The sequence below is a fragment of the Phyllostomus hastatus genome, unplaced genomic scaffold (assembly GCF_019186645.2).
Source record: "Phyllostomus hastatus isolate PE091 unplaced genomic scaffold, TTU_PhHast_1.1 phas_contig_40, whole genome shotgun sequence".
NCBI classification, from domain to species: Eukaryota; Metazoa; Chordata; class Mammalia; order Chiroptera; family Phyllostomidae; genus Phyllostomus; species Phyllostomus hastatus.
The window spans coordinates 58,517,793-58,543,113 of NW_025333872.1; the positions used below are offsets into that span (position 1 = coordinate 58,517,793).

General features: G+C 39.2%; 2 protein-coding genes across 4 annotated transcripts in view; one reads left to right on the top strand and one right to left on the bottom strand.

Moving 5' to 3' along the window:
- The window catches only part of WASF1 (WASP family member 1), a 41,368-nt gene extending 38,473 nt beyond the window's left edge, over positions 1-2,895 (bottom strand). For all 3 annotated transcript variants that reach the window (XM_045843328.1, XM_045843327.1, XM_045843326.1), the window contains exon 1: positions 2,461-2,895. The gene's annotated coding sequence lies outside the window, so the exon portion shown is untranslated. The remainder of the gene's footprint in view (positions 1-2,460) is intronic.
- A 550-nt stretch (positions 2,896-3,445) lies between these two features.
- Positions 3,446-25,321, top strand: part of CDC40 (cell division cycle 40) — a 52,006-nt gene continuing 30,130 nt past the window's right edge. The window contains exons 1-3 of the mRNA XM_045844080.1: positions 3,446-3,655; positions 16,016-16,102; positions 25,165-25,294. Coding sequence (XP_045700036.1) covers positions 3,467-3,655; positions 16,016-16,102; positions 25,165-25,294 — 406 coding nt within the window. The 5' untranslated portion in view covers positions 3,446-3,466. The remainder of the gene's footprint in view (positions 3,656-16,015; positions 16,103-25,164; positions 25,295-25,321) is intronic.

Sequence of the window (25,321 nt, forward strand, 5' to 3'; positions counted from 1 at the left end):
TGCTATGAAAATTAACTGAGTTAATCCTCCAATAAGGAAATCAAAAGCTACCAGCTACTGTGATGATGAAAATCAAGCATTTGGAAATGGTACCTCAGACTATTCTCAAGATAAAGCAAAATAAATATAGGATTATGCAATAGTCACACACTGCCTCTGTATATACTCATGAACCTGAATAATTAAGCAGCTCCATATCATACCTACAAATGATCACAACTATGTATTTTGGATTTTGTCAGCTACAAGTTCTTTTAATTAAAAAGGCTTTAATGTTTTCTGGAGATTTTATTATTCACAAACTTAAATCAATATTCTACTTATTACCAAGTCCTATAACTTTTCCCATCAATACTAACTATACCTATATTTAGATATTACATACAGATATTAACTGTAATACCTATTAAATTATTAAAAACTTTTGATGGATGAGAGACATTCCTGAATTTGGGGCCATACTGTTTCAAAGCAAAATTCAGTATAAATCAGCCATTCTAAAAGGCCATTTTTTCACTGTATTTTACACTGAAACATTTTTCATCATCCATCAGCTAAAACATTTAGAAAATCTTTAAAAGCATTATAAAAACATCTTTACCAAATTTATGCATTCTACTTAGTGGAATAAGTAGGTATTTTATCAGTATTTACATACAAGGAAACCAAGGCACAAAGGTGTCCATTTCATAAATTGCAAGGTCATTTCCTAACCAAGCAACTGACCCTACTCCATCAAATTAATTATATTATATGTGTGCCACTTCCAAGTGCCATAAAATAATTACTGTATCTTAAAACACTGCCTCTGCAATGCCTAGGTGCAATTCCGTTTTATCAAGAGGGTTATGGCAACAACCTTAAGCAAGAAAAGCTAGAAAGGGAGGACTACAAAAACAAAAAGAAAACACTTTTGGTAGTGAACCATTTATTTTAAATTAGTAAGATGTAAACAGTTTTTAACATAACAGCAAGTAACCAACAGTTGTTTCTTCTGTTTTAAAAAAATAATTCACCTTTTAGATAGATCATGTAAACTGGAGCTTACTCATCCTTGCAGACGTAAGTTAGAGAAATGAGAAAAATTATATAATAAATAATCCAATACATGATTACTCCCCATAAAGAGCTGAATAAAAAATAAAATTTAGATAAATTAGGAAATGATCATTATAGTAGTTAAAACTCCATCTTAAATATTAAATGCTTCTAAAGGCTGTAATGAGCAATTAAATATTGTTACTAGAAAATAAATACAAAACTTTCCGTATTGAAAACTTGAGAGATTTTGTCACGTATTTCATTCAAATATTTGATACAAATATACTTTTCCTAACTTAGAAACTTAGAGCATGAGAAAAACTACTCCTGAGAGTTCAAAGATTGAAACTGCACTTGTAATTATGATATACTAGTACTATAAACAATTAGAAAAATGAAAGTCACCTACCTACCATACAAATGAAATTCAAGAACATTAGGACAAGTCGATTAACCAATAAATCAATTACATTAATGGACAGAAATAAAACTTAGCTAATACGTGAATCTAACACCAAATAAAAAATTAAAATATAATCCAAGGATAGGATTAGACCCAGTCGTATTAAAGTAACCGGTCTAGCTGGGGATTAGTTAATTAATCGGCTATAGGACAGGTTGTAAATGTTCAGGTCAGATGAGCTTTCTTTTCATCATTATTCCAGTTCATCATCCGCAAGTGCAAGAGAAGGCGTCAGAGTACCGAAGCTAGGGGGCATGCTGTAGCAAGGGGAAAAGAAAAATGGGAAAGGTGCAATGGATGCTGCATAGTTGAATAATTATCTGGGTGGCACAATGGGCGAGTCCTGCCGACATCGGTGCCCAGTGAGCGGGCCCCTAACTCTCCTCGAGGCAACCCTCGCTAACAGCCGTGAGAAGCGACGGCCCCGCTTCGCCTCGCTCTTCGAGCGAAGAAAGGGATCCCAGCACTTCCTCTACCGTTAGGTCTTTAGGCAGAGACGCGCGGTGCAAACACGCAAACGCATAAGCCTCCTCCTTCACAGAGCCCCGGGCACGTAGCGCGAGCGTGGTCTTCTCCGCCAGCGGGTGCTGCAGCCTTCCCCAGACCCGGGAGGCACGGGGGCAACCCGTGGGCGCAAGGCACGGTCGCACAGGCGGTGGCACCTCAGGTGAGAGCTGCAGTCTCCCCTCCTAGAGCAGCCTCTGGCGGGTCTCTGCCACCGAGACCCCGACTCGCCGGCCCCTCCATCTGCGCCCAGCCGGCAAGCGGGTGGGCGGCAGATCAGGAACCCGCGAGTGGGGGTGGGGGCCGTTGCGGGGGAGGCGCGCCCATCCCCGTAACCTTTGCCGGGCTGGAGCTCCGCACATACCTCTCTGTTGTGGTCGGTGTGGAAGAGTTCCTCCCCAGCACCCTCCAACCCTCCAAAAAAAAAAAATTCCTGAGAGACTCGAGCTCACCGAGAAATCTTGGGGGGCTCTTACTTTACCCCTTCTTCATGCTTCGGCGGCAGCCGCCGGTGTTCTTCAGCTCCCGGGACTCCCCCTAGAGCCTCCAGGAAAGTCAAGCTCCCTGGTGGAACCCGCTCAGAGAAGCGTCCAACGCACCGGGCCACGGGGTACGCTGCCTACGGCGCCCACCGATCACCGGACCCACAGTGCGATCGACGCACGAGCGAACAACACCGAGAGCCGCCGCCGCCGCCGCCCCCTAGCCGCCCCCTCCTCGCAGGCACAGCTCCACAACCGGGCGCAGGGACCCGCGCCTAAAACAGGGGGGACCGCAGGACTCTCGCCACCTAATCTCCCATCCTTCCTACGAGCTATTCCCCAACAGTCAGAGTCTTCTAATTTAAGACTCGTTTTCCTCTTCAGCCTCCAGTGCCTAGGTACAGCCTTGGTGGGAAACTCAGCCTCCGCCCACTCACCCATCAGTAGGGGGGGGGATGAGTATCAATCCCCCCCCATTCTGAGGTTTTATGGTATTGCCCAATCCTCAGTTTGGGGGAAGGGGACGGAGGGAACAGTGCTTGGCCAGGGAATGAGGGAAAGTGATAGCCAATTGAATGAATCTCCATTCGGGGGCGGAGTTGAAGAGATGCCTTCCCTCCCCATCCTGCCCCCTGTCTCCAAACTACACTTCCCATGTGCCTCTCACATCCTGTCGCGCTGCACGCCGGGAGTGCAGAATCCCGCGGCCGCAAGGCATGTATGAACTCGTAGTCTTTAAGCTAGCCAAAAAGGTCCTAAAAGTTATAACCTATTATAATTCTTCCTATTGTCCAAGATAAATTCTTCTAAATCCTCAGTTATATTTTAATTATTTTAATATTAATTAATTTGTTTACTATGTCATAAATTATGTCTTAGCAAGGGAAGTAAATATTGTGTGTCATGGCAATCTGTTAGGACCTGGAAGCCGCTTCTACTTCCGCCGGGGCCTGGTGTCCCCTGTTGTGTTGCAGTCATGTCGGCTGCAATTGCATCTCTGGCTGCCTCGTATGGTTCGGGTTCGGGGTCCGAGTCTGACTCGGACAGTGAGGGCGGACGGTGTCCGCTGCCAACCGCTGACTCCCTCATGCACTTGACTAAATCGCCTTCTGACAAGCCTTCTCTGGCAGTGGCGGTGGACTCGGCTCCGGAGGTGGCAGTTAAGGTAAGCGCTTTTGCCTTTAATGCGATGCGGGAATTGGATTCTGCTGCAGAACCTGGCAGTCGCTTGTCAGGCCCCAGTTACCTTTTCCTCAACGCTAAAAAATAAGATGGTAACGCTTGGAACTCTTCATCTTCCCACCTGCATCTTCCTTGGGAGAAGCGGGGAACTTGAAGTTCAGTACAGCCTTCCACTGCTCCCCGCCCTCGCCTCCCACCATCAGAAAGCAAGTGGGAAGAGGGAGTGAAAATTAATGGATTAGGATGTGCCCTGGGTACAGCAGGTGTAATCTCAAAACATAAGAAGGGCTAATGCAGGACTTCCCAAACTAGAGCATATGCCCTCACGGGAAGTGAGCAGTGGACTGGCTATGTTTTGTTTTCGAAGTTCGAACTAGATTCCGATACCAGCTCCACCATTCGTGTGAACTTGGCCAGGCTCTGCAACCTCTTCTGTTTCCTCCTCCCTGTGTAATGGCGATAATTTTGAAAACACTTATCCATATGAGTGGATTGTTGTATAGATTAAGCGGAATGATGTAAATAAATCTTTGGCACAAAGCCTGGTATCTAATAAAAGTGGAATAAAAATTAGCTCTTTTGGTTACATAGGTCCGTACAGTGAGAAAAGGACTTGGGTTTAAGGACTGAACGATGCCAATGGAGAGAGGTGATTCAGAGAGAAATTGGGTTATATGGGTAATTTGACAAGTATTTATTAAACATGTTATTTATCAGAAACTGTTCTAAGGGCTGAAGACACAGAGGCCAACAAGCCAGACATCTTTGCCATTGTGGTGCACACATTCTAGTGGAAGAGGCAGCCAATAAAATGTGAGCAAATAAAGTGGTTACAGATTGGATTGAGTACTGTGAAGCGAAAAAATAGAGTACTGCGACAGAGAATAGTGCAGGCGTAGGACTTCAATAGATTGATCAAGGTAGTACTCTCTGAAAAAACAGCTTTGAAGAACAAGCCAGCCATATGCCAACTATAAGGCGAGAGTTTCCAGGCAAAGGAGACAGCAAGCCTTGAGATGGAAAAGAGTTTAGTGTGTTTGAAGAACGGAGGAAAGGTCAGTGTGTCTAGAGCTGGAGGAGAATGTCCACCAGTTGGTTGTATGGGCCCAGCAGAGCCTAATGGGGGGTGATCAGAAGCTCAAGATGTGAGGGAAGGGATTGTGTAAAAATTCCTTTGTATTTAAGATGTTCTCAAGTCCAGTGTGTGTATCACTTAAGTTTTTTATAGGTTTTTTTTAGTGATCTATTGTATTTATGATTTTTTAAATGATTTTATTTATTTTTAGAGAGAGTGAAGACAATGATAAAAGTCTTCTAACTGGTTTTTCTACCTTCTCTTTTCTTGTCTCCCAGTTCTATACCCCATTCTTCCCTTCAAAATGCACCCAGAGTGATCTTTCTAATCATTTCCCTGCCCAAGGGCATTGTGTTGCCTAGTAGGTAATTTCTAAGTTCTTTTTTTTTAAAAATATTTTCTATGTTATTTTTTAAGACTTTATTTATTTTTAGAAAGAGGGGAAGGGAGGGAGAGAAAAAGGGAGAGAAACACCAATTGTTGTCTCTTGAGCACCCACCTCTGGGGACCTGGCCTGTAACTCAAGCCCTAACTGGGAATCGAACAGGCGACACTTTGGTTCACAGGCCACTACTCAGTCCACTGAGCAACACCAGCCAGGGCTAATATGTAAGTTCTTTATGTAACATACGTGGCATTCCATTCTCCCAAAAGCCTTATTTTCTTCCTTCTTCCTCTCTAGATTTTACCCATACTAATTTCTCTGCCTAGAAATCCCTTGCTTTGTGCCTTCCCCCTCACCACTGCCTCCCGCCCCCAACCAAACTATACTGTCCTCCGGTCTCCTACATATTTCCTCCTCTGTCTATGTTAGCACCTTTTCAGACATCACTTGTAGCACTTGCCACATTACCGGGATCGCTAGCCTTTTGCCCCCATTGGACTGTTGTAACAGGTGATTGTTGCATCTATTCACTTTTATATTTCCAATACCTAGTACACGAGACTAAGGAAAATATATTTGGTGAGAAAATGAAAGAGTAAGTGAAAAAGAAAGTCTTTGAAAAAATATATACATTGAGAATCGATGTATATTGATTGGGTGGGGATGAGGGGATGTCTCTAGAACCCACTTAATTCAATCACTTAAGAAAATCCAGGAAAAGAGTTTGCATAAGATACCAGAGCTGGGGCTGACCTCCCAGTGACCTGGGTTCTATGGTAATAGTAAAGGACATTAATCATCACTAGTTTGTGGACCAACATTTGCTTCTATGCAGAAAAAAGAGGGGAGGGAAGGTTTACACGTAGTAAATATAATGATAGAAAAGCGACCAAGGGAGGAGATGTGAAGCATGCAAATCTACTCATTTGTATTTAACTAATTGTATTGTGACTAATAGTAAGCATTTTGGCAGAGTGAACTTAATGCATAAAAACATTATGGATTAGTGTTTTTAATTTATTTCCCTGAATATAGGGTTCAGTTCTCAAAGAGGTATACAGGTACTTGTGTTCTGCAGTGTATTACAGTATTTTCTGGTTTAAAAAAATGTATTTTAATGCAACATTATCATATTGTGCACTTTGGAAATCATGTAATTAGCCCTGTTGGGTTGTAAGAGTTGCTTACTATTTAACTTTAGAGTTAAAAGCTCCAGGCCCTGACCTGGCAGCTCGATTGGCTGGTGTGTGGTCCCAGTACACCAAGGTTGCAGGTTTGATCCCAGGTCAGGGCACATACAGGAAGCGACCAATGAATGCATGGATGGGTGGGACAACAAATTGATGTTTCTCTCTCTTTCCTTCTCTCTCACCGTTTGCCCCTCACTCCCTTCCTCTCTCTCTCATATCAATAAATAGCAATAATTTAAAAAATGAAGCAGACCTAGCTTTCTCTCATTTCAGTTTATGACTTACTTTTGCCCCAGTGTATCCCTTGCTTTAGCATAATCTACTTGAGTAAAGTGAAAATTCTGCCTCTAATTTTGAGCATATTTTAAAATTTCTTCTTGGGTGATCTCTCTCATACTGTGAGCTTCAAATAGATCACCTTTTTCCACTGCATTTGTTAATAACCAAACCAAAAGGATGACTTTGTATGAATTTCTGTTCTTTTAACTCATCCACCTAGACTCCCATTTTAGGAAGTTTATTCATTACTACTCTTTGGGGAAAAAAACTAGACTATAAATTGATAAGTAGTTTATAATAATGATTAATATTTGTGGTCTGCATTATAGTTCATAAAGTGCTTTTACATTATTATTATTATTTTTAATATAGTTTATTGATTATGCTATTACAGTTGTCCCATTTTCTCCCTTCACTCCCCTCCACCCTGCACACCCCCTCCCACCCACATTCCCTGCCTTTAGTTCATGTCCATGTGTCATACTTACAAGTTCTTTAGCTTCTACATTTCCCATAATATTCTTATCTTCCCCCTATCTATTTTCTACCTACCATCTATGCTACTTATTCTCTGTACCTTTTCTCCCTCTTTCCTCCTCCCACTCCCCTGTTGCTAACCCTCCATGTGATCTCCATTTCTGTGGTTCTGTTCCTGTTCTAGTTGTTCGTTTAGTTTGGTTTTGTTTTAGATGTGGTTGTTAATAATTGTGAGTTTGCTGTCATTTTACTGTACATGTTTTTTATCTTATTTTTCTTAACATGTCCCTTAACATTTCATATAATAAGGGCTAACTTGACCTTATCTAGGAGGCACTTTATCTGCCCTTCCATTCTAAATGATAGCTTTGCTGGATAGAGTAATCTTAAAAGTAGGTCTTTCCTTGCCTTTTACGACTCAGAATACTTCTTTCCAGCCCCTTCTTGCCTGCATGGTCTCTTTTGAGAAACCAGCCAACAGTCCTATGGGAACTCCTTTGTAGGTTACTGTCTCCTTATCTCCTGCTGCTTCTAGGATTCTCTCTTTCATTTTTACCTTGGTTAATGTAATTATGACGTGCCTTGGTGTGTCCTCCTTGGGTCCAACTTTTTTGGGACTCTCTGAGCTTCCTGGACTTCCTGGAAGTCTATTTCCATTGCCAGATTGGGGGAGTTCTCCTTTATTATTGTTCAAATAACTTTTCCACTTGTTGCTCTTCCTCTTCTCCTTCTGGTACCCCTATAATTCAGATGTTGGAACGTTTAAAGATGTCCTGGAGGTTCCTAAGCCTCTCCTCATTTTTTTAGATTCTTGTTTCTTCATTCTTTTCTGTTTGGTTGTTTGTTTCTTCCTTCTGGTCCACTCCATTGACTTGAGTCCCAGTTTTCTTCCCATTACTATTGGTTCTCTGTACGTTTTCCTTCATTTCACTTATTGTAGCCTTCATTTTTTCATCTAATTTGCAACCAAATTCAACCAAATCTGTGAGGATCCTGATCACCAGTGTTTTGAACTGTGCATCTGATAAGTCAGCTGTCTCTTCATCACTTAGTTGTATTTTTTATGGAGCTTTGATCTGTTCTTTCATTTGGGCCATTTTTTTTGTCTTGATGCACTTGTTATGTAGTGAGGGGCAGAGCCTTAGGTATTCACCAGGGCAGGGCAATCCATGTTGCTGTGTTGTGACGCTGTATGTGGGGAAGGAGTCCGAGAAGGAACAATGGCACTCGCTCTGCTCTCTGCCCATATCTCAGTCACCCCCACCACTTCCCCCAAGCAAACTGGGCCCTTCTGGTGCTGATTCCCTGGTGGGTGGGTTTCTGTACATTCTAGCACCCTGTGGATCTCTCCAGCGAACTCTCCTGTGAGGCTGGGAGTTTCTCCCCGCACCTCAGCCCCCAAAGGTGTTTTCAGTCGGTGCTCCAAGGCATTATTTCCCTGTGCTGGGACCCTGGGCTGCAAGGTCTGTCTTGCTCCCCAGTTTCACCTGGTTTATCTGCATGTGAATGTGAGACCACCGGGCCCACCAACCACCTTGTGTGCCTTGCCCCTCCACAATCGCTGCCTCGGTGGGTCCACCGGCTGCCTCCTTCTGCACCTGGGGTCCGCCAGCCCCTGCTTTGCCACGAACACTCTCATCCCCACTGCCTGACTCCACCCCTCCTACCAGTCTGGATGAATGTTTCTTCTTTAACTCCTTGGTTGTCGGACTTCCATACAGTTCGATTTTCTGTCAGTGCTGGTTGTTTTTTTGTCTCTAAATTGTTGTTGTCCTTAGTTTGGTTGTGCGAGGAGGCACAGTGTGTCTACCTATGCCTCCATCTTGGCCAGAAGTTCACATTATTTTCTTATTGTAAGAAATATGAAAAGGACTAGAAAATAAGTATCATATAGTTTTGTTCTCAAATTTCTTTGAATCAACAAAAGATAAACTTGCGACACTTATTTGGTCTGTAGGGTCTTCCCTTCACTTACTGCACTTTAATTTATATGGCTAGATATCCTCTGTAATTCTAGAGTAATTTCATTTGCATGCCTAATTGTTATTCAACTTTTAATGAGTTTTAAAACAAGGTTGTAGTAGTATCAAAGTTTTTCTAATTAATGTAATAACCCTTTATTTTCTGGAAGTTTGTTCAGTTTGTTCCATGATTTTAGGAGGAGCCAAAGATCTATTTGTATTTTTCCCATCAGTTGCCACTGGTGCATATGTAAAGGGTAATTCTTTATAAATTTTACTTTAAATTTAAAGCTTGGTATCTCATGGTACTCTGTTCAAAATAATTAAAATTTAGAAAGATCTGGTAAACCATATTATAAAGTGGTTTTAGCAGCTGTATTCTATAAAATCCATCTATGGGGCCTCTTGTTAATTAAGCAGTTTAATCACTACAAGTTGAATGTTAAGAGAGAAATTACTTTATTTGGTTTTAATGCAATTTAAGCAATTTGTATATAACCTTTCAACTTTATAGGACTGGATTTTGCTCTGAGCCCTAGGCAAGATACTATCTCTAATCATTGAAGATTCTAGCATGCATTCCAGCATGACGTCTATGTATCATCTTTTTGGTGGCCCAGCATTTGAACCCGCTTTTTAAAGAGTCTTAATGTGAAGAATATCCCTCCCTGTACCCTACCTTTAGGAGCTGAAAACTCAGATTCTCATTCTCCCAACTCCCTTTTAAAGTCTAGTACTACAGCTCAGGCTTAGCCCAACAAATTCAACCACCTAAATTCTAATCTAATGTTAATCCACTAAGAAGCAAGAAAATATTTTAAGTGACAGTGGTAGCCAACATTATTTAGTTTCTTGGGCCAGTAGTTTCAACAGCAGCATCCAGTGGCAGCCATAGCAGTGGTTTACAGAAATGGTGAGCTCTTGTCTTCACAGGACTGGTTCTGTGATATGATTGGTTTGGAATTGTGATTCCATCTGTATACTCACCCCTTTATCTCTGCGAGTTTTCCTAAGCTCATTTTCCACCCTTCTTGGCAACGCTAAGAGAAACTTAGAAGGATTCAATACTGTTTAATCAGCCTGTGAGGTTTTCAATTGCTGGCAACTAGGAACCTGACTGATATTCTGCCAATGATTTTGTTTGTTTGTTTGTTGCTAATTGGGTCTCTGACATCCTTCATTGTGGTTACTTTAAATTCTTCCCCTTCTCATTTATTCTGTTAATACTTTGGGGTAAGTGATTTAATCTTGCTAATACTTATCTCACAGTGTCATAAGGATTATATGAAGTAATGTGTTTACCCCAGTCCTGGCACTTGTTAAATACTTTTTTTTTATGGCAAACTATAGAGGTAATTTACTTATTTATTTATAGTGGTTATTGTCTGTATCCCTTACTAGAATATAAGTTCCACAAGGGCAGGGATCTTTTTCTATTTGTTTGGGCCAAGAGCAGCCTGGCACATTGTAGGCACACAATCAGTATTTGTTAAATGGATAAATAAATATGAAGTTACTTTACTTGCTTTATTAAGATGCCTACGCCCCTAACTACACAGAGAAAATAAAAAGACCAACTGTGACTCCCTACACCTCCAACCAACTCTACACATCTATCACCTGTCGGTTCTTATCTTTGTCATCTCTGTCTCATCTCAGAAAGAGCTCCTTCTCTTTTCACAGGCCTATCTCCTAACTCCCCTAGACTCCCTTCCATTCTACCGCTTCCATGCCTTTGATTATCCCCTCCTTTCCATGTGTTTCTCCCTACCTGGTCCTCTAGCCTATGACTGACTAAATCTTTGATCTAGTTTTTTCTTATGGAGAGAAAAAAAGAAACTTAATTTCACCCTGAAAGTCCTTGAATCTAGCACCCTGTCTCTTCTCCTCTTTATCCCCAAATGTTTTGAAAGAGTGAAAAGTATTGTTGAATTGTTTTTCTAAATCCTCAGTTGTACCTCAGGCCCTTGCAGCTGGCTTCCCATCTCCCACCTACTGCCAGAATTGCTCTGGCAAAGGTTTTCTGTGACATGATCGCCAAATTTATTGATTTTGGTCAGCCTTCATTCTATGGATTTGACTTTTCTTCAGTTTAATTTAAGAAATATTTATTGAACATTTGCTGAGTGCACTGTATAATACTAGGCAGTGAAGATACAAAATGTGTAAGTAAAGGCCATGTGCAACAAATAATATAATATCACATGCTGTAAAGAGTTATGTGAAACATCCCTTAGGACTGTGGATGAAAAAGCAGTTTTCTTGAGCCAGAAGGAGGGAAGTTATCAGAGAAAATAAGATGACATATTATCATCATTATCATCAGGTTAGCCTTTAATGATAATAAAGGAAAATGCATAACAAACAAAGAGTAACATTGCCAATAGCACAGAAAGTGTGAAAGTGCTTGGTATTTTAAAAAATCAGCAATCAGCCTAATGCGGCAAAAGTAGGGGAATATTAAACCTGATAAGGAAGCTTTATAGACCAGGAAAGATACAATGAAGCCCTGAACTAGGATAGTGGTGGCTGCGATGTGAAGAAGGGATGTTGGGAGTGGAGGTGCTGCAGAAATAATGCAGAGGTAGGATCTGTAAAACTCAGTGCCTGATTTGTTAGGGAGTGCAGGCTGAGTCATGGGGGAATGACAACTTCTGTTTTAGACATAGCAAAGAGTCTGATTCTGTGAAACACCCATACCATAAAGTTCAAAAGGCAAGTTAGATATGTAGATCCAGAGGCCAGGAGTGCAGTCAAGGCTGCAGATAAAAATTTGTGGTAGAAATTGAAATCATGAAGAGGATAAGATAATGGTAAAGATTTGGGCAGTTTTGAAACTAATGGGGAAGGAAGTTTAATGGCATCATATCTGAAGGACTCTGCCTTTGAGAAGCAGAAAAACTAAGTTGCCTGCTTTGGTGAAGGGTGTTTTAAAATATGTAAAATTTTGGAAGAATATCTGTGTGCCGATGGTGTTATTTTTCTTGTCAGTTTTGTAGTCTTTGGTCATTAAATGGTCTAATTCTATCAAGTCTTCATTTGTCAGTGGCATTGCTTCTTCCCCGGCATCACTGTCAGTGTCATGATACCCCACCTGTTTTGCAAAATTTGCCATGTTGCTTTCCATTGCCTTTGCATTGTATTGACAGATGTGTCCTACCATCAGCAAGAGGCTAACAGAAGAAAAATGGTGATATGGTAGATATAGTTCTAGTGATTGAGGATACACTTTTGGACCTCTGGCCAAGATGGAGGCGTAAGTAGGTACACTTTGCCTCCTCGCACAACCAAAATAAGGATAACAACAAATTTGAAAACAAAAAATAACCAGAACTGCCAGAAAATTGAACTGTATGGAAGCCCGGCAACCAAAGAGTTAAAGAAGAAACATTCATCCAGACTGGTAGGAGGAGAGAGACAGGCATTCTGAGTGGAGAGGACTCATGGCAAGACGATGGCTGGAAATCGGGGTGGGCAAGGCAGCTGGTGGAGTGGGCAGTCCCACATCTGCATGCAGATAAACTGGGAGGAACAACTGGGAGTAAGACAGACCCTGCAACTGCAACCCAGGGTTCCATTGTGGGGAAATAAAGCCTCAAAACTTGTGGCTGAAAAACCTGTGGGGTTTGCTGCAGCAGCGGGAGAAACTCCCAGCCTTACAGGAGAATTCACTGGAGAGACCCACAGGGTCCTAGAATGTACACAAAACCTCCTACCTGGGAATCAGCACCAGAAAGGCCCATTTGCTTGTGGGTAGTGGAGGAAGTGACTGATGGCTGGCAGAGAGCCAAGCAAGTGGCATCGTTCCCTCTCAGACCCTTCTCCCACATACAGCACCACAACACAGGAACCTGGGTTGCCCTGTCCTGGCAAATACCTAAGGCTCCTCCCCTTACTATGTAACAGGGACACCAAGACAAAAAAAAATGGCCCAAATGAAAGAACAGATCAAAGCTCCAGAAAAAATACAATTAAGTGATGAAGAGATAGCCAGCCTATCAGATGCAGAGTTCAAAACACTGGTAACCAGGATGCTCATAGAAATGGCAGAGTATGGTTGCAAAATACAGGAAAAAAGTGAAGGCTATGAAAAGTGATATAAAGGAAAAGGTACAGTGAACCAACAGTGATGGGAAGGAAACCAGGATTCAGAACAATGGTTTGGACCACAAGAAAGAAACATTCAACCAGAACAGAATGAATAATAAGAATTCAAAAAAAAATGAGGAGAGGCTCAGGAACCTCTGGGACAACTTTAAATGTTCCAACATCTGAATCATAGGGGTAACAGAAGAAGAGGAAGAGCAACAAATTGAAAACTTATTTGAAAAAATAATGAAGGAGAAGTTCCCCAATCTGGCAAAGGAAATAGACTTCCAGGAAGTCTAGGAAGCTCAGCACGTCCCCAAAAAGTTGTACCCAAGGAAGCACTCACCACGGCACATCATCATTAAGTTACCCAAGATTAAAGATAAGGAGAGAATCTTAAAAGCAGCAAGAGAAAAGGAGTTCCCATAAGACTGTCAGCTGATTTCTCAAAAGAAATATTACAGGCAAGAGGGGGCTGGAAGGAAGTATTCTAAGTCATGAAAGGCAAGGAAGGACCTACTCTTAAGATTACTCTGCCCTGCAAAGCTATCATTTAGAATGGAAGGGCAGATAAAGTGCCTCCTAGATAAGGTCAAGTTAAAGGAGTTCATCATCACCAAACCCTTTTTATATGAGATGTTAAAGGGACTTATTTAAGAAAAAGAAGATAAAAAATACGAACATTAAAATGACAACAAACTCACAACTATCAGGAACCAAACCTAAGAAAACAAAAACAAGCTAAGCAAGTAACTAGAATAGGAACATATTCACAGAAATAGAGACCACATGAAGGTTTTTCAGCAGGGAGGAGGAGAGGGAATGGGGGAAAAGGTACAGGGAATAAGAAGCATAAATGGTAGGTACAAAATAGACAGAGGGAGGTTAAGAATAGTATGGGAAGTGGAGAAGCCAAAGAATTTATATGTATGATCCATGGACATGAACTAAGGTGGGGAATGAGAGGGCAGGGTACAGGGCAGAGGGGGAGAAAAAATGGGACAACTGTAATAGTGTAATCAATAAAATATATTTTTAAAAAAGATACTTTTGTGCGTATAAAATCCAACTTGTGTAGCTTATATTTAGCGGAGGGAGGTAGACAATAAATATATATGTGTCAGGTGGTGATAAGTATAATGGCAATAGTTGAAGCAAGGTGTAAGGGGAAAGTAGGAAAACTGAGCAGAGACCTGAAAGAAGAGAGAACAATCATGCAGATATCCAGGTTCCAAGAAGAGGGAACAGTAAGTCCAGAGACCCTCAGGCAGGATTGTCCTTTGGTGAATTCTGGGATGACATATGAGACAATGAGGCTGGGCTACAGTGAGCACAGGCACAGGGCTAGATGAGGACAGAGGCTGGGGTAGAGGGGAGAAAGAGGGACAGGTCAAGGAGGGTAAATTCCCAACCAGTTAGATTCAAATGTCGTAATTTTATAACAGCAGTTTTGTAATGTCAGCTTTACTGAAATATAATTTATAAATGACATGTAACTTCCTTTAAAATTTCAAAGCATAACTTTAATGTCCCAATTAAATTAAATGATATTTATGACATGTTTAATATGGAAATAAAACCTCTATAAAAACTTCTTTTTAGTATGTAAAAGCTAAGGCAGGACAATACAGGAAGACAAAGATGTTCTATAAGACTACCGCAGGGAACCATACTTACTTTCTGAACTGGTAATGAGCCTTGTAAGCCTTTGTTAGGCCTTTATTCTGAGCAGGGAAGGTGCCAGAGGGTTTAAGAGCAAAGGAATAATATAATCTGATGAATATTTTAAAATAATCACTGGCTCCTATGTGGAGTGAGGCTGCTGGGCATAGGAAGAAGCTGGGAGACCTGTTAAGAGACTATTACAATAACCCAGGTGTGAAATAAATTGGACTGAGGTGAGAGTGAAAGAGAGTCAGATAACTCCAGGAATTTTCGCATGAGCAAATGGAAGGATGGCATTGTAGTAAACTTAGAGAAGGCTGGAAGGAGTCATTAGGGAAAGGAAGACCAGAGGTGTCTGTTAGACATAGTGGGAGAAAAGATAACAAATTGAAGGTTAGATACACAAGTCTCTAGAGTTCAGGGGAGAGGTCCAGTCTAGAGATACCAATTTGGGAATTGCTATGTTTACCATATTTTTCGGACCATAAGATGCACCTAGATTTTAGAGGAAAATAGGAAAAAAATTTTTGAAGCAAAAAATGTAAAATATTTAATAACATAAATAATATAATATTTCATGAATGTAAATGTAAACAGAACTCAACAGCAGCAGTAACAACCATTATTCCAAATGTGGGGCAGGGGTGGCATGGGGAAGGGGCGCATCTTATAGTCTGAAAATACATAAGTGGTAGGGTTACACAAGAAAGAGACTACCACTGATTATTTAGTGGAGATGAGGTTTTTAAGAAGGTTGAAACATTGACAGATGATAAGACTTGAGATTTAGATTTGGGTCCTGCCACTTTCTTTTGTTTTCCTCTGCAGTCCCTAACCAGTGCCATCTGAGTATATATTTAGTAAAGTTTGGTGAATAAAGAAAGTGCTTCTGAATTTAGACCTAGAAGAGCAGGTCTTTTTTTGAGTTAATAGAAGAGGGGGGTTGGACTCTTAAATTTAAGGCTTTGAGTAATATTAACTTATTTAGAAATTTTTAATTTGCTCAGATGGGTTAAAGTCAGTATTTTGAAAGGAAAAAATTTGTTATACATTCTAACCTTTATACTTATATATGTTACTTTTATTAGTCTTTGTTTATTAAATTGTTAGTTATGTGGCACTAATATAATAATCGTAAAATTGGTGTTAAAATGACTTAGTGTAGTTTTAAAATAAAACAACTAGTTATCAGATATTTAATGTTCATTTGGTTTTCTTTTAGGAAGATTTGGAGACCGGAGTTCACCTTGACCCTGCTGTCAAAGAGGTTCAATATAATCCTACCTATGAGACCATGTTTGCTCCTGAGGTGAGAAAACATGCTGTACTTAAGATTCTGCCTTTTACCAAACTATTTAAATTATACATAGGTAGCTAAATGGTGAAATTTTCACAAAAGTACACTATTTAAGCTTTTAGAAAATATATTCTGTTATATATCTTCTACATCTCAGTTTAAAAAGAAAAAAGAAAATATGTCCTTCTACAAAAGTTTAAATAGTGTATATGCTTTTGTGAGAATACTTTTAAAAATCCACTAATGTTTACCAACCAACATAGAACCATCTGGTAGCATTGAACTATTGCTTTTGAAAAAAGGAAATCTCAGAATATCTGATTCTTAAATGTGAACTTAGTTAACATCTTCCTCTCAGTGTTGATAAGGGCACATTGCAAATTAACCATTAGTGAAAAAGAATTTGGTTTATTAACATCATTACTGCACAGTACATTATGAAGCATCTGGTTATGCATGTTGTTGTGCTAAACACTAAAAAGAGGTGCCGTACTGATGTGGTCACTGCTCAAAAGCAGTCTCAGGGTTTATCGCCTGCTCTGCGTAAGGCATCGTACAGAGTCTTTGTTCCGTGTGATGATACATTAAAGAAGGTGAGGAAGGGAAACAGTGACAATTGTGCATTTAGGAAGAATTGTAGAAAAGACAAGATTTCTAGCTATTTTGCCTTTAAAAGAAAAAGAATGCCTGATTGACAAAATAGAAATGCCATGAAATGGTCATAAAACAAAGAGTCTTTAGTGGCAGGGCTGTTAAGGAGCGCTTTAAAGAGCCAAATCTTATTGCATCTTGATAGAAAAAGAGGTACTTTTGAATATTTTTCCTTTTTTAGTGTATAGTCATTGGTTTTTTGGTTTTTGTGTTTTTTGATAAAGCAGAGTCAAATTTACCTGCTTAGTCGCTTAAAATATAGCAATTGAAATATGCAGCACAGCCAGTGATGTCAGTGGTAGTATTTAGAGAGTACTCTAGCTATTCTCTGGGTATATAGCAAGCAAAAATCTCATTCTCATGCTCTGAGGCTATAGCACATTTTAAATTTCATTCCATTATTTCTTAAATCCTTCACCCTGTTGAACTACAGGCTGTCCCATATTCCTTAGCACCATTTTAGCCATCACATTGAAGAGAGGTTGTATATTACTTATATGCCTCATGATTTTTTTTAATGAAAAGGACTTCAATAAAATAGGATTGCTGAATTTAGAAAATGAGAAAATTCTAAGTAATGTGGGATATGACATTCCTATGTCAGTATATGTATTTTCTATGAAATCTATTTTTCTTAAATTTTTAGATCCTGTATATAACTAATAAATGGCTATTTGATTACAGTTTTCAAAAATTTCAAGAAAATTTAAAAGATCAAGATTTTTGGTGGTGATATTGACAAGGCAGTAGGCATTGTGGGATTGTCAGTCCTTTTGTATTCTCATGATAGGCAGCCTCCCACTAAATATTGGGTTGGCCAAAAAGTTTTTGTTTTTTTCTGTAAGATGGCTCTAGTAGCACTTAGTGGTCTTTAACTTCATTTGAAACAATTTTGTTAGATTTCATTGTGACAGCTGTCATTACGAGCATGCATTTAAAAACAACTTATCAAAATTGGTGAATTTTTGTGTAGCCATTTTAATATTGAAGATGAAAGAAAATACACATTTTCGGCATATAATGCTTTATTATTTCAAGAAAGGTAAAAACAACAGAAACAAAAAAAGATTTGTGCTGTGTATGGAGAGTGCTGTGACTGATCAAAAGTGTCAAAAGTGGTTTGCAAAGTTTAATGTTGGAGATTTCTTACTGGCTGATGGTTGGGTATCAGAGAAATCAAGATTTCCCACAGTTGGGTAGACCAGTTGAAGTTGATAGCAATCAAATCGAGACATTAAGGGAGAACAATCAATGTTATACCACATGGGAGATAGCTGACATACTGAAAATATCCAAATCCAACAAGTTATTGGTGAAAATGAAAAAGTGTGTCTTTTATTTTATGGAGAAAACCACACAAACTTTTTGGCCAACCTAATATATATAAATTAGTTTACATTAGAAACACTTCACTGCTTGTCCACAATTTAAGAAAAGAATGATGAGACTGAAAAGTGAAAAAAAACTAGGTTTTCCTGGTTACCAAATGAATTGTCTGAGACATAACATATTATTAACTTTGGATTTTATGACTAGGATGTATGTAACTTGACCAAGTCTGGAAAGGTATTACCAGGAGATTTGCTAGATGAAATTCAAGTTCCCATATTTGAGAATCCATTGTTAGAAACAAAGTATAACTCTAGTGTTTACCAGAGAGGGTAAGCTAAGTATATTTTTTAAAAGATAGAGACCAGACTATTTCTTATAGTGTCTCTAAAGTACTATTCATGTTTAAAGAGAGGTTGCATCTTGTTATAAAGATTAGAAAATGTTCCATGAAAGAAATAGTATTTATAGTATAGTAAGCAATACAACCCAGGTTAAGAACATAAGATTTGGAGTTAAACAGGCTGCTGTTTTGGTCTGATGTGACTTTGGATTATCTTTGTTTTCTTGTTAGATAAAAATGAAGATAATTTCTACTTTACTGAGTTAATAAGGATAAATGAGATAATATATGATATGCTTAGGAAACTCTCTGACACAGTAAGCATTAATAAATGGTAGCACTTACTGTTATTTATATTACCGTTACTGGTACTGATACTTAGGAAGGCTTTTATGAGAAAAGAGTCCAAGCAGAAGAGAACAGCATGAGCTAAATCATAGAAGCTCTAAAGAACAAGAATGCTTAAATCATTCTCAGTAGGGGAGAATGGGAGGTAAGATTAGAATGGTAGTTTGTATAACATTGCACAGGGCTCTGGGGACCAAGGTGAAGAGTTGGTCTTGATTTAATAAATTTGGTCTTGATTTCTAAGGTTCGTTAAGGGAAGAGTGGCATAAATAAAGCTGAATATAGGAAGGTGAATTTGGTAAGGGTTTGCATGATGGAAAAGAACAAGGATAGAAACTAATGAAATAAAACTACCTTTTATTACCGTATGCCAAGTACCGTACTGAGAGGCTTGTAAATTTATATTCCCATCTCCTTTAGACTTCATTACAACCCTATGAAGTAAATACTCTTATCCCTATTTTATAGCAGGGAAACCAAGTCTCATATTATACTGCCAGCAAGTGACAGATTTGCACATTTGAGTCTAGATCACTGTTAGCAGTCGTTCTGTAACTAGAAGACCAGTTTGTAGGCTACGGTGGGGTGTGCAGGGTACATGCTTATGTCATTTTACTAGTATAAATTCCCTTAATCCTGTGATGTTATTATATACTGCTAAGATATTGACCCTCAAATTCTCTACCCACTGAAGACTTAAGAATCACTGCCTTATACTGTACGGATCTGTAGGCTTATCAACCATTGCCTTAACAAATTAAAAATGCTTTTCTCCCAACTCTATAAGTACATCACTAAGGTGAAAAATGCAAAGAAAATTACTTCTCCCAGGAACACCACACATTTTGGGGTGTGTAGTCATTTGAATTGATACTTAAATGTGTATATTTTTATATAGGAGATTACAATTATAATTGACTACTACATATTTCAATATTGTTTTAGCTAAGAACTATTAAATACTCATACCTAATTAACTTGAGTATGTATTTTTAAAAATCACTTGATGAATTACAAACTTGCACTTAACTATTAAAGGTTGAAAAAAAGTATTTGGAAATCAGTTATGTGTTTTTTATATGCTTTTTTATTGTTTTTGTTGTTTAATGATTAACCCAGAATTAAAAGAGTTGCACATTCACAGAGACCAGCAACATCTGGAAGCGTTTTTTTGTTTGTTTGTTTGTTTGTTTGTTTGTTGAGTAATTGAGAAGAGCAGAGTCTTACTAAGTAACATTCTCTGCCTTTGTCTGTTGACATTTAATGTCTGTGAGGTCAGACTCAATAGCTGCCAGTAACCAGGCAGTTAAGGTGAGCCAGAAGTAGTTGGAACATCCCCCAGACAGCTTCCTATATCATTAGAATATTTTTTGATGTCTCAGCATAAATATACCTAAAACTTAAGGATGTTAGATGACTTCCAGTCAAGATGGCAACGTAGGCAGATACGGCTGACCACTTCACAAAATCACATCAAAATTACAACTAAAATATAGAACAGCTGTCACTCAGAATTGTCGGAAATCAAGTTGAATGGAAGTCCGACAACTACAGAATTCAGGAAACACCTCCATCCACACTGGTAGGAAGGATGCAGATGCAGAACGGAGTGGTCCCACACCCACATGTGAAGGATAGAAACTCAGGAAGGATAGAAACTCAGGAAGGATATCTCAAGAGCAAGGAATTCCAGCCCTATACCAGGCTCAAGCCCAGGGTTCCAGTGCCAGGAAGAAAAGTCCCCACAACTTCTGGCTGCAAAATCCAGGAGGAATTGAGTCCGTGGAAGAAACTTCTGGACCCCCCGAAGCAGTTCCTCTTTAAAAACCCACACACAGACTCATCTACTCAGACTCACTTCCTCTGAGCTCCAGCCCCCTGGGGAAGCAGCTTGAAAGGCACCAGTGATATATAGGGAGAAACTGGAGTGTCTGGCATCAAGGTTAGCAGAGGCCATTGTCCTTTCTCTAAACCCTCCCAGGGGGTTTACTGGGTCACAGAGCCAGTAAACTGGTGCCATATCTGAAACTCCATCAACCTGGACAACACTGTTTGACCTGTACTGGAGATCTATAGAGACTCCACCCCACCCAGCTTATGGGCCCACCCACCATGCTTTTCCATATGAATGGCTGATCTTGGTTCTTGTTTCACAACTTTCTAAATCCTCTCAAACAAGCAACAGCTGGCCTCAGTGAGCCCCAGACCCAGCACTAGCAGCAGCCAGCCTAGATTCACAGCTTGGCTTCCCCTGGGAATCTCTAAGCCCAGGACAAGTAGCAGCCCTCTCAGATTGCCTTATAGCTTAGGCAGCGTGGCCCAGAGCAAAACACAGGTGGGGGCTGACCTTGGCTTGTACTTCCTGGGAAACCCCAGGACTAATGCACCCAGTACACAGCTACAGACCATTTTGGAGCACCAGTACCCTGCCCCTGCACAGAGGGCAGAGGTTGGCCTTCAGTAGTCACAGCCAGTTCCTGTAGCTGACTGGCCTAGGTGAATCCCCCGTTTATCTGCCAGCAGCAACCGTGGCTTGACTACAACAGGAGGGTGTACGTAGCCTACATGAAGGGCACACCTCAAGTACCCAGCTTGGGTGATAGGGGAGGCTGTGCCACTGGACCCTACAGGACACCTAGTGTATTAGGCCACATTATTAAGACACTGAGTCAAAGCAGCTCTACCTAATACATAGAAAGAAACACAGGGAGGCTGCCAGAACGAGGAGACAAACATGAACCAAATGAAAGAACAGATCAAAACTCCAGAAAAAGAACTAAACAAAATGGAGATAAGCAGTCTATTAGATGCAGAGTTCAAAACACTGGTTATAAAGATGCTCAAGGAAATTAGTGAGGACTTCAGCAGCATAAAAAGATCCAGTCAGAAACAAAGGATACTTGAAACAAAGAACAATTTACAGGGAACAACAGTAGAATGGATAAAACCAAGAATCAAATCAAAGATGTGGAATATAAGGAAGCAAAAAACACCCAATCTGAACAAGAAGTAGAAAAAAGAACCTGAAAACATGAGGATAGTACAAGCAGCCTCTGGGACAACTTAAAGAAGTCCAACATTCACATTATAGGGTTGCCAGAGGAAGAGGAGAAAGAGCAAGAAATTGGAAACCTATTTGAAAAAATAATGAAAGAAAATGTCCCTAAATTGGTGAAAGAAATAGACACACAAGTGTAGGAAGCACAGGGTCTCAAACAAGGTGGATGCAAAGAGGCCCACTCCAAGATGCATGATAATTGAAATACCAAAGGTTAAAGATAAAGAGAGAATCTTAAAAGCAGCAAAAGAAAAGAAGTTAGGTACTTACATTGGAGTTTCCATAAGACTTATTTGATTTCTCAAAAAAAAATTTTGCAGGCTAGAGGAGTTTGGCAAGAAATATTCAGAGTAATGAAAAGAAGGGACCTATAACCAAGATTCCTCTACCTAGCAAAGCTGTCAATTTAGAATCTAAGGGGAGATAGAGTTTCCCAGACAAGAAAAAACTGAAGGAGTTCACCATCACCAAACCATTATTATATGAAATGTTAAAGGGACTTATTTAATAAAAAGAAGATGAAAATATGAACAATAAAATGGCAAAAATTACAATCTATCAACAATTGAATAAAGAACAAACTAACAGTGACCAGAAGGTGTGTAGGAGGGGGGTAGCCGGGGAAGGGGCAAGCAAAAGATCACAAATAGAGGACTCATAGGCACAGACAATTGGGGGCGATTGACAGGGAGTGGGGGTAATGGTATTGGGGGGAACAAAGGGGAAAAAGACAGGACAACTGTAACTGAACAACAATAAATTTAAAAAAAAATTGAATCTGAAAAACAAACTGAACAAATAAGAACAGCTATAGAATCATGGATAAAGAGAAGGTTTTGGAAGATGCCAGATGAGAGGGAAGTAGGGGAGAATGGGTGAAGAGGTGAGGGGATTAAGATGTACAAATAGGTAGGTACAGAATAGCTGTGGGGATGGAAAGTACAGTGTAGCAAATGCAGTAGCCCAAGAACCTACACACATGATTCATGGACGTGAACAAAGGTGTGGGGATTGTTAGGTGGAAGGAGGCAAAGGAAAAAAATCAGGACAAAACTGTAATAGCATGATCAATAAAATATAATTTAAAAAGTAAAACATAAGGATGTTTAAATTTTTAGACTGAGTTAGGAATAATACCACATTAAGATATACTTAACTGTAATATATGGATCTGTATTTGTATAGAAATCAAAGTTCTTTAACACTGAGAATTTTTCTTTAAAAATTAGAGCCAGTTTGATATGTATGGCCTATAGAATAATTGTTCTCCTTTTGTAAAATCTTAATAAAAGAAGACTGTGGAAATTGTATTTTCCACTTTCAAATGGAAATTATAGTTATGATTGGTAGTTTGTTATATATGATAGAAGTAACAATAAGAGCAGTGGGGATTTTATTGTTTTAGAAATAATCACGTGTAGCTATGCAGATGGTAGCTAACTATAGCAGGTAGAGCATCTAGGAAACTTTCAGATCATTTTATTATCTTTAATTTTATGGATGTTTCTTGTTTTGTAATAAATTTCATGACTGAATGAAGTTAACTGAAAATTCCAGCATTCAGCAATTTAGATTTCTATTTTTTTTCCTCTTTGTTTCACCTAGCAGCACAGGAAAAGCTAACATGGACTACAATGTGTTGTATTCTCCTTTATTTTAATTTAGATAAATAGTAGTAAAAGCTTTATATATGAATGAGATATTTTAAGATTGAATCGTTTTAAAATGGAAGCTATCAATAAAAAAAATATTGTAATTTATTTTCTTAAGCAGAAACATGGTAAGACAAATCTGACATTCTTTAAATGTAGATTTTGGTGTATAATATAATATTAATATTTAGAGGAAGCAACCTTCTGGTTAAAAGATGAATAACTTTACATTTATGGCTCTGGATGTATATCATAGAAAATGTGGTCTCTAAGGCCAGTGACCTAAGATGCTCTAATGTCAGTATGTTTCATCATGACAGTACACCTTCCAGAGTTCAGATAAAAATATCATATCTGATTCCATTATTTCTGAAGAGGGAGGTTCATTTTATTTTTTATTTAAAAACAAAAAAGGAAAAGAGTGGAATTTTCCCAATAACTTCTTTTTAAGTCAGAGGCTATGGTTGTATGTTTAAGGAATATTATTATGTAATAGAATGCTAGATTAGGATTTCTTCTAGCCTTGGCTCTTCTAATGAATAAAACAGTTGACTCTAAGGCAGGTGAAATACATCATATTTTACCTTCATCTTCATTTCTAACATGAGAATGCAAATACTTCTCTAACTGTACAGGATTTTTGTACAGATTAAATAACATTTGGAAAGCCATTCTGGAAACTCAAAGCATTAGAAACAAATAGGTAATAATGGTGCTATTTTGTGTAGGCTTTCATAGTTTGACTTTTCAGAGTGGAGAAATTTTATTTACAGTCGTAATGTCTCTTCCTCAAGACTTTTTCTTTTGTTTTTAGAGATTTTATTTATTTATTTTTAGAGTAAGGGGAAGGAAGGAAGAAAGAGAGGGAGAGAAACGTGGATGTATAAGAGATACATGAATTGGCTGCCTTTCGCATGCCCCCAACTGGGGACCTGGCCCACAACCCAGGCATGTGCCCTGACTAGAAATCGAACCAGCAACCTTTTGGTTTGCAAGCTGGCACTCCATCCACTGAGCCATACCAACCAGGGCTTCCTGGAGACTTTTTCAAGCACTTTACTTTTATTGTCTATTTTACCGTCTTCTGCCCTCAATGGTATTCGGATTAATCTTTCTTTTATTAGTGCTTTCTATTTTCCGGGCCCTGTGGTGAGTTTTGAGGATTCTAAGTCTCTACCTTTGAGGAACTCATAATCTAGTTGAGAAGAAACGTGTTTTTTTAATTACATCATGGTGCCATTATTCATATAAAGGTTACCCCAACCTGGCCACATCATAGTTTAAACAAAACTATAGTGTCAGTTATCTAGAAAAACACTGTCAAATAGAACTCCCTGTTGTAATGGAAATATAGTAGCCAATAACCATGCATGGCCTTTGAGCTCTTGAAATGTGCCTAGTGTGAGTGAGGAACTGAATGTTTTAATTAGTTTAACTTGAAAGAGCCACGTGTAGACTTGGATGAGCTGGATTCCTTTCCTTCTGCCCTCAGGTTGGCAAACTGTCCTGAGCAGCCATCTCCCAGTGGCACTGAACTAAGTGGGGTGAGCATGTTCCCAGTTAGGTTATTCAGCTTCGGATGATTTCAAGTTGAAAATACATTATACATTGTATATTATCCTAGTAATTTTATCTTTATGTACTCAGAGTTTAAGTTTTTTTCTTTCTTCTTCTTTTTTAAATAATGTTACAGTTTGGACCAGAAAATCCCTTTAGGACACAGCAAATGGCTGCCCCTAGAAATATGCTTTCTGGATATGCTGAACCAGCTCATATCAATGATTTTATGTTTGAACAGCAAAGAAGAACTTTTGCCACATATGGTAAGGTAATTAGACTTACAGTTTCAA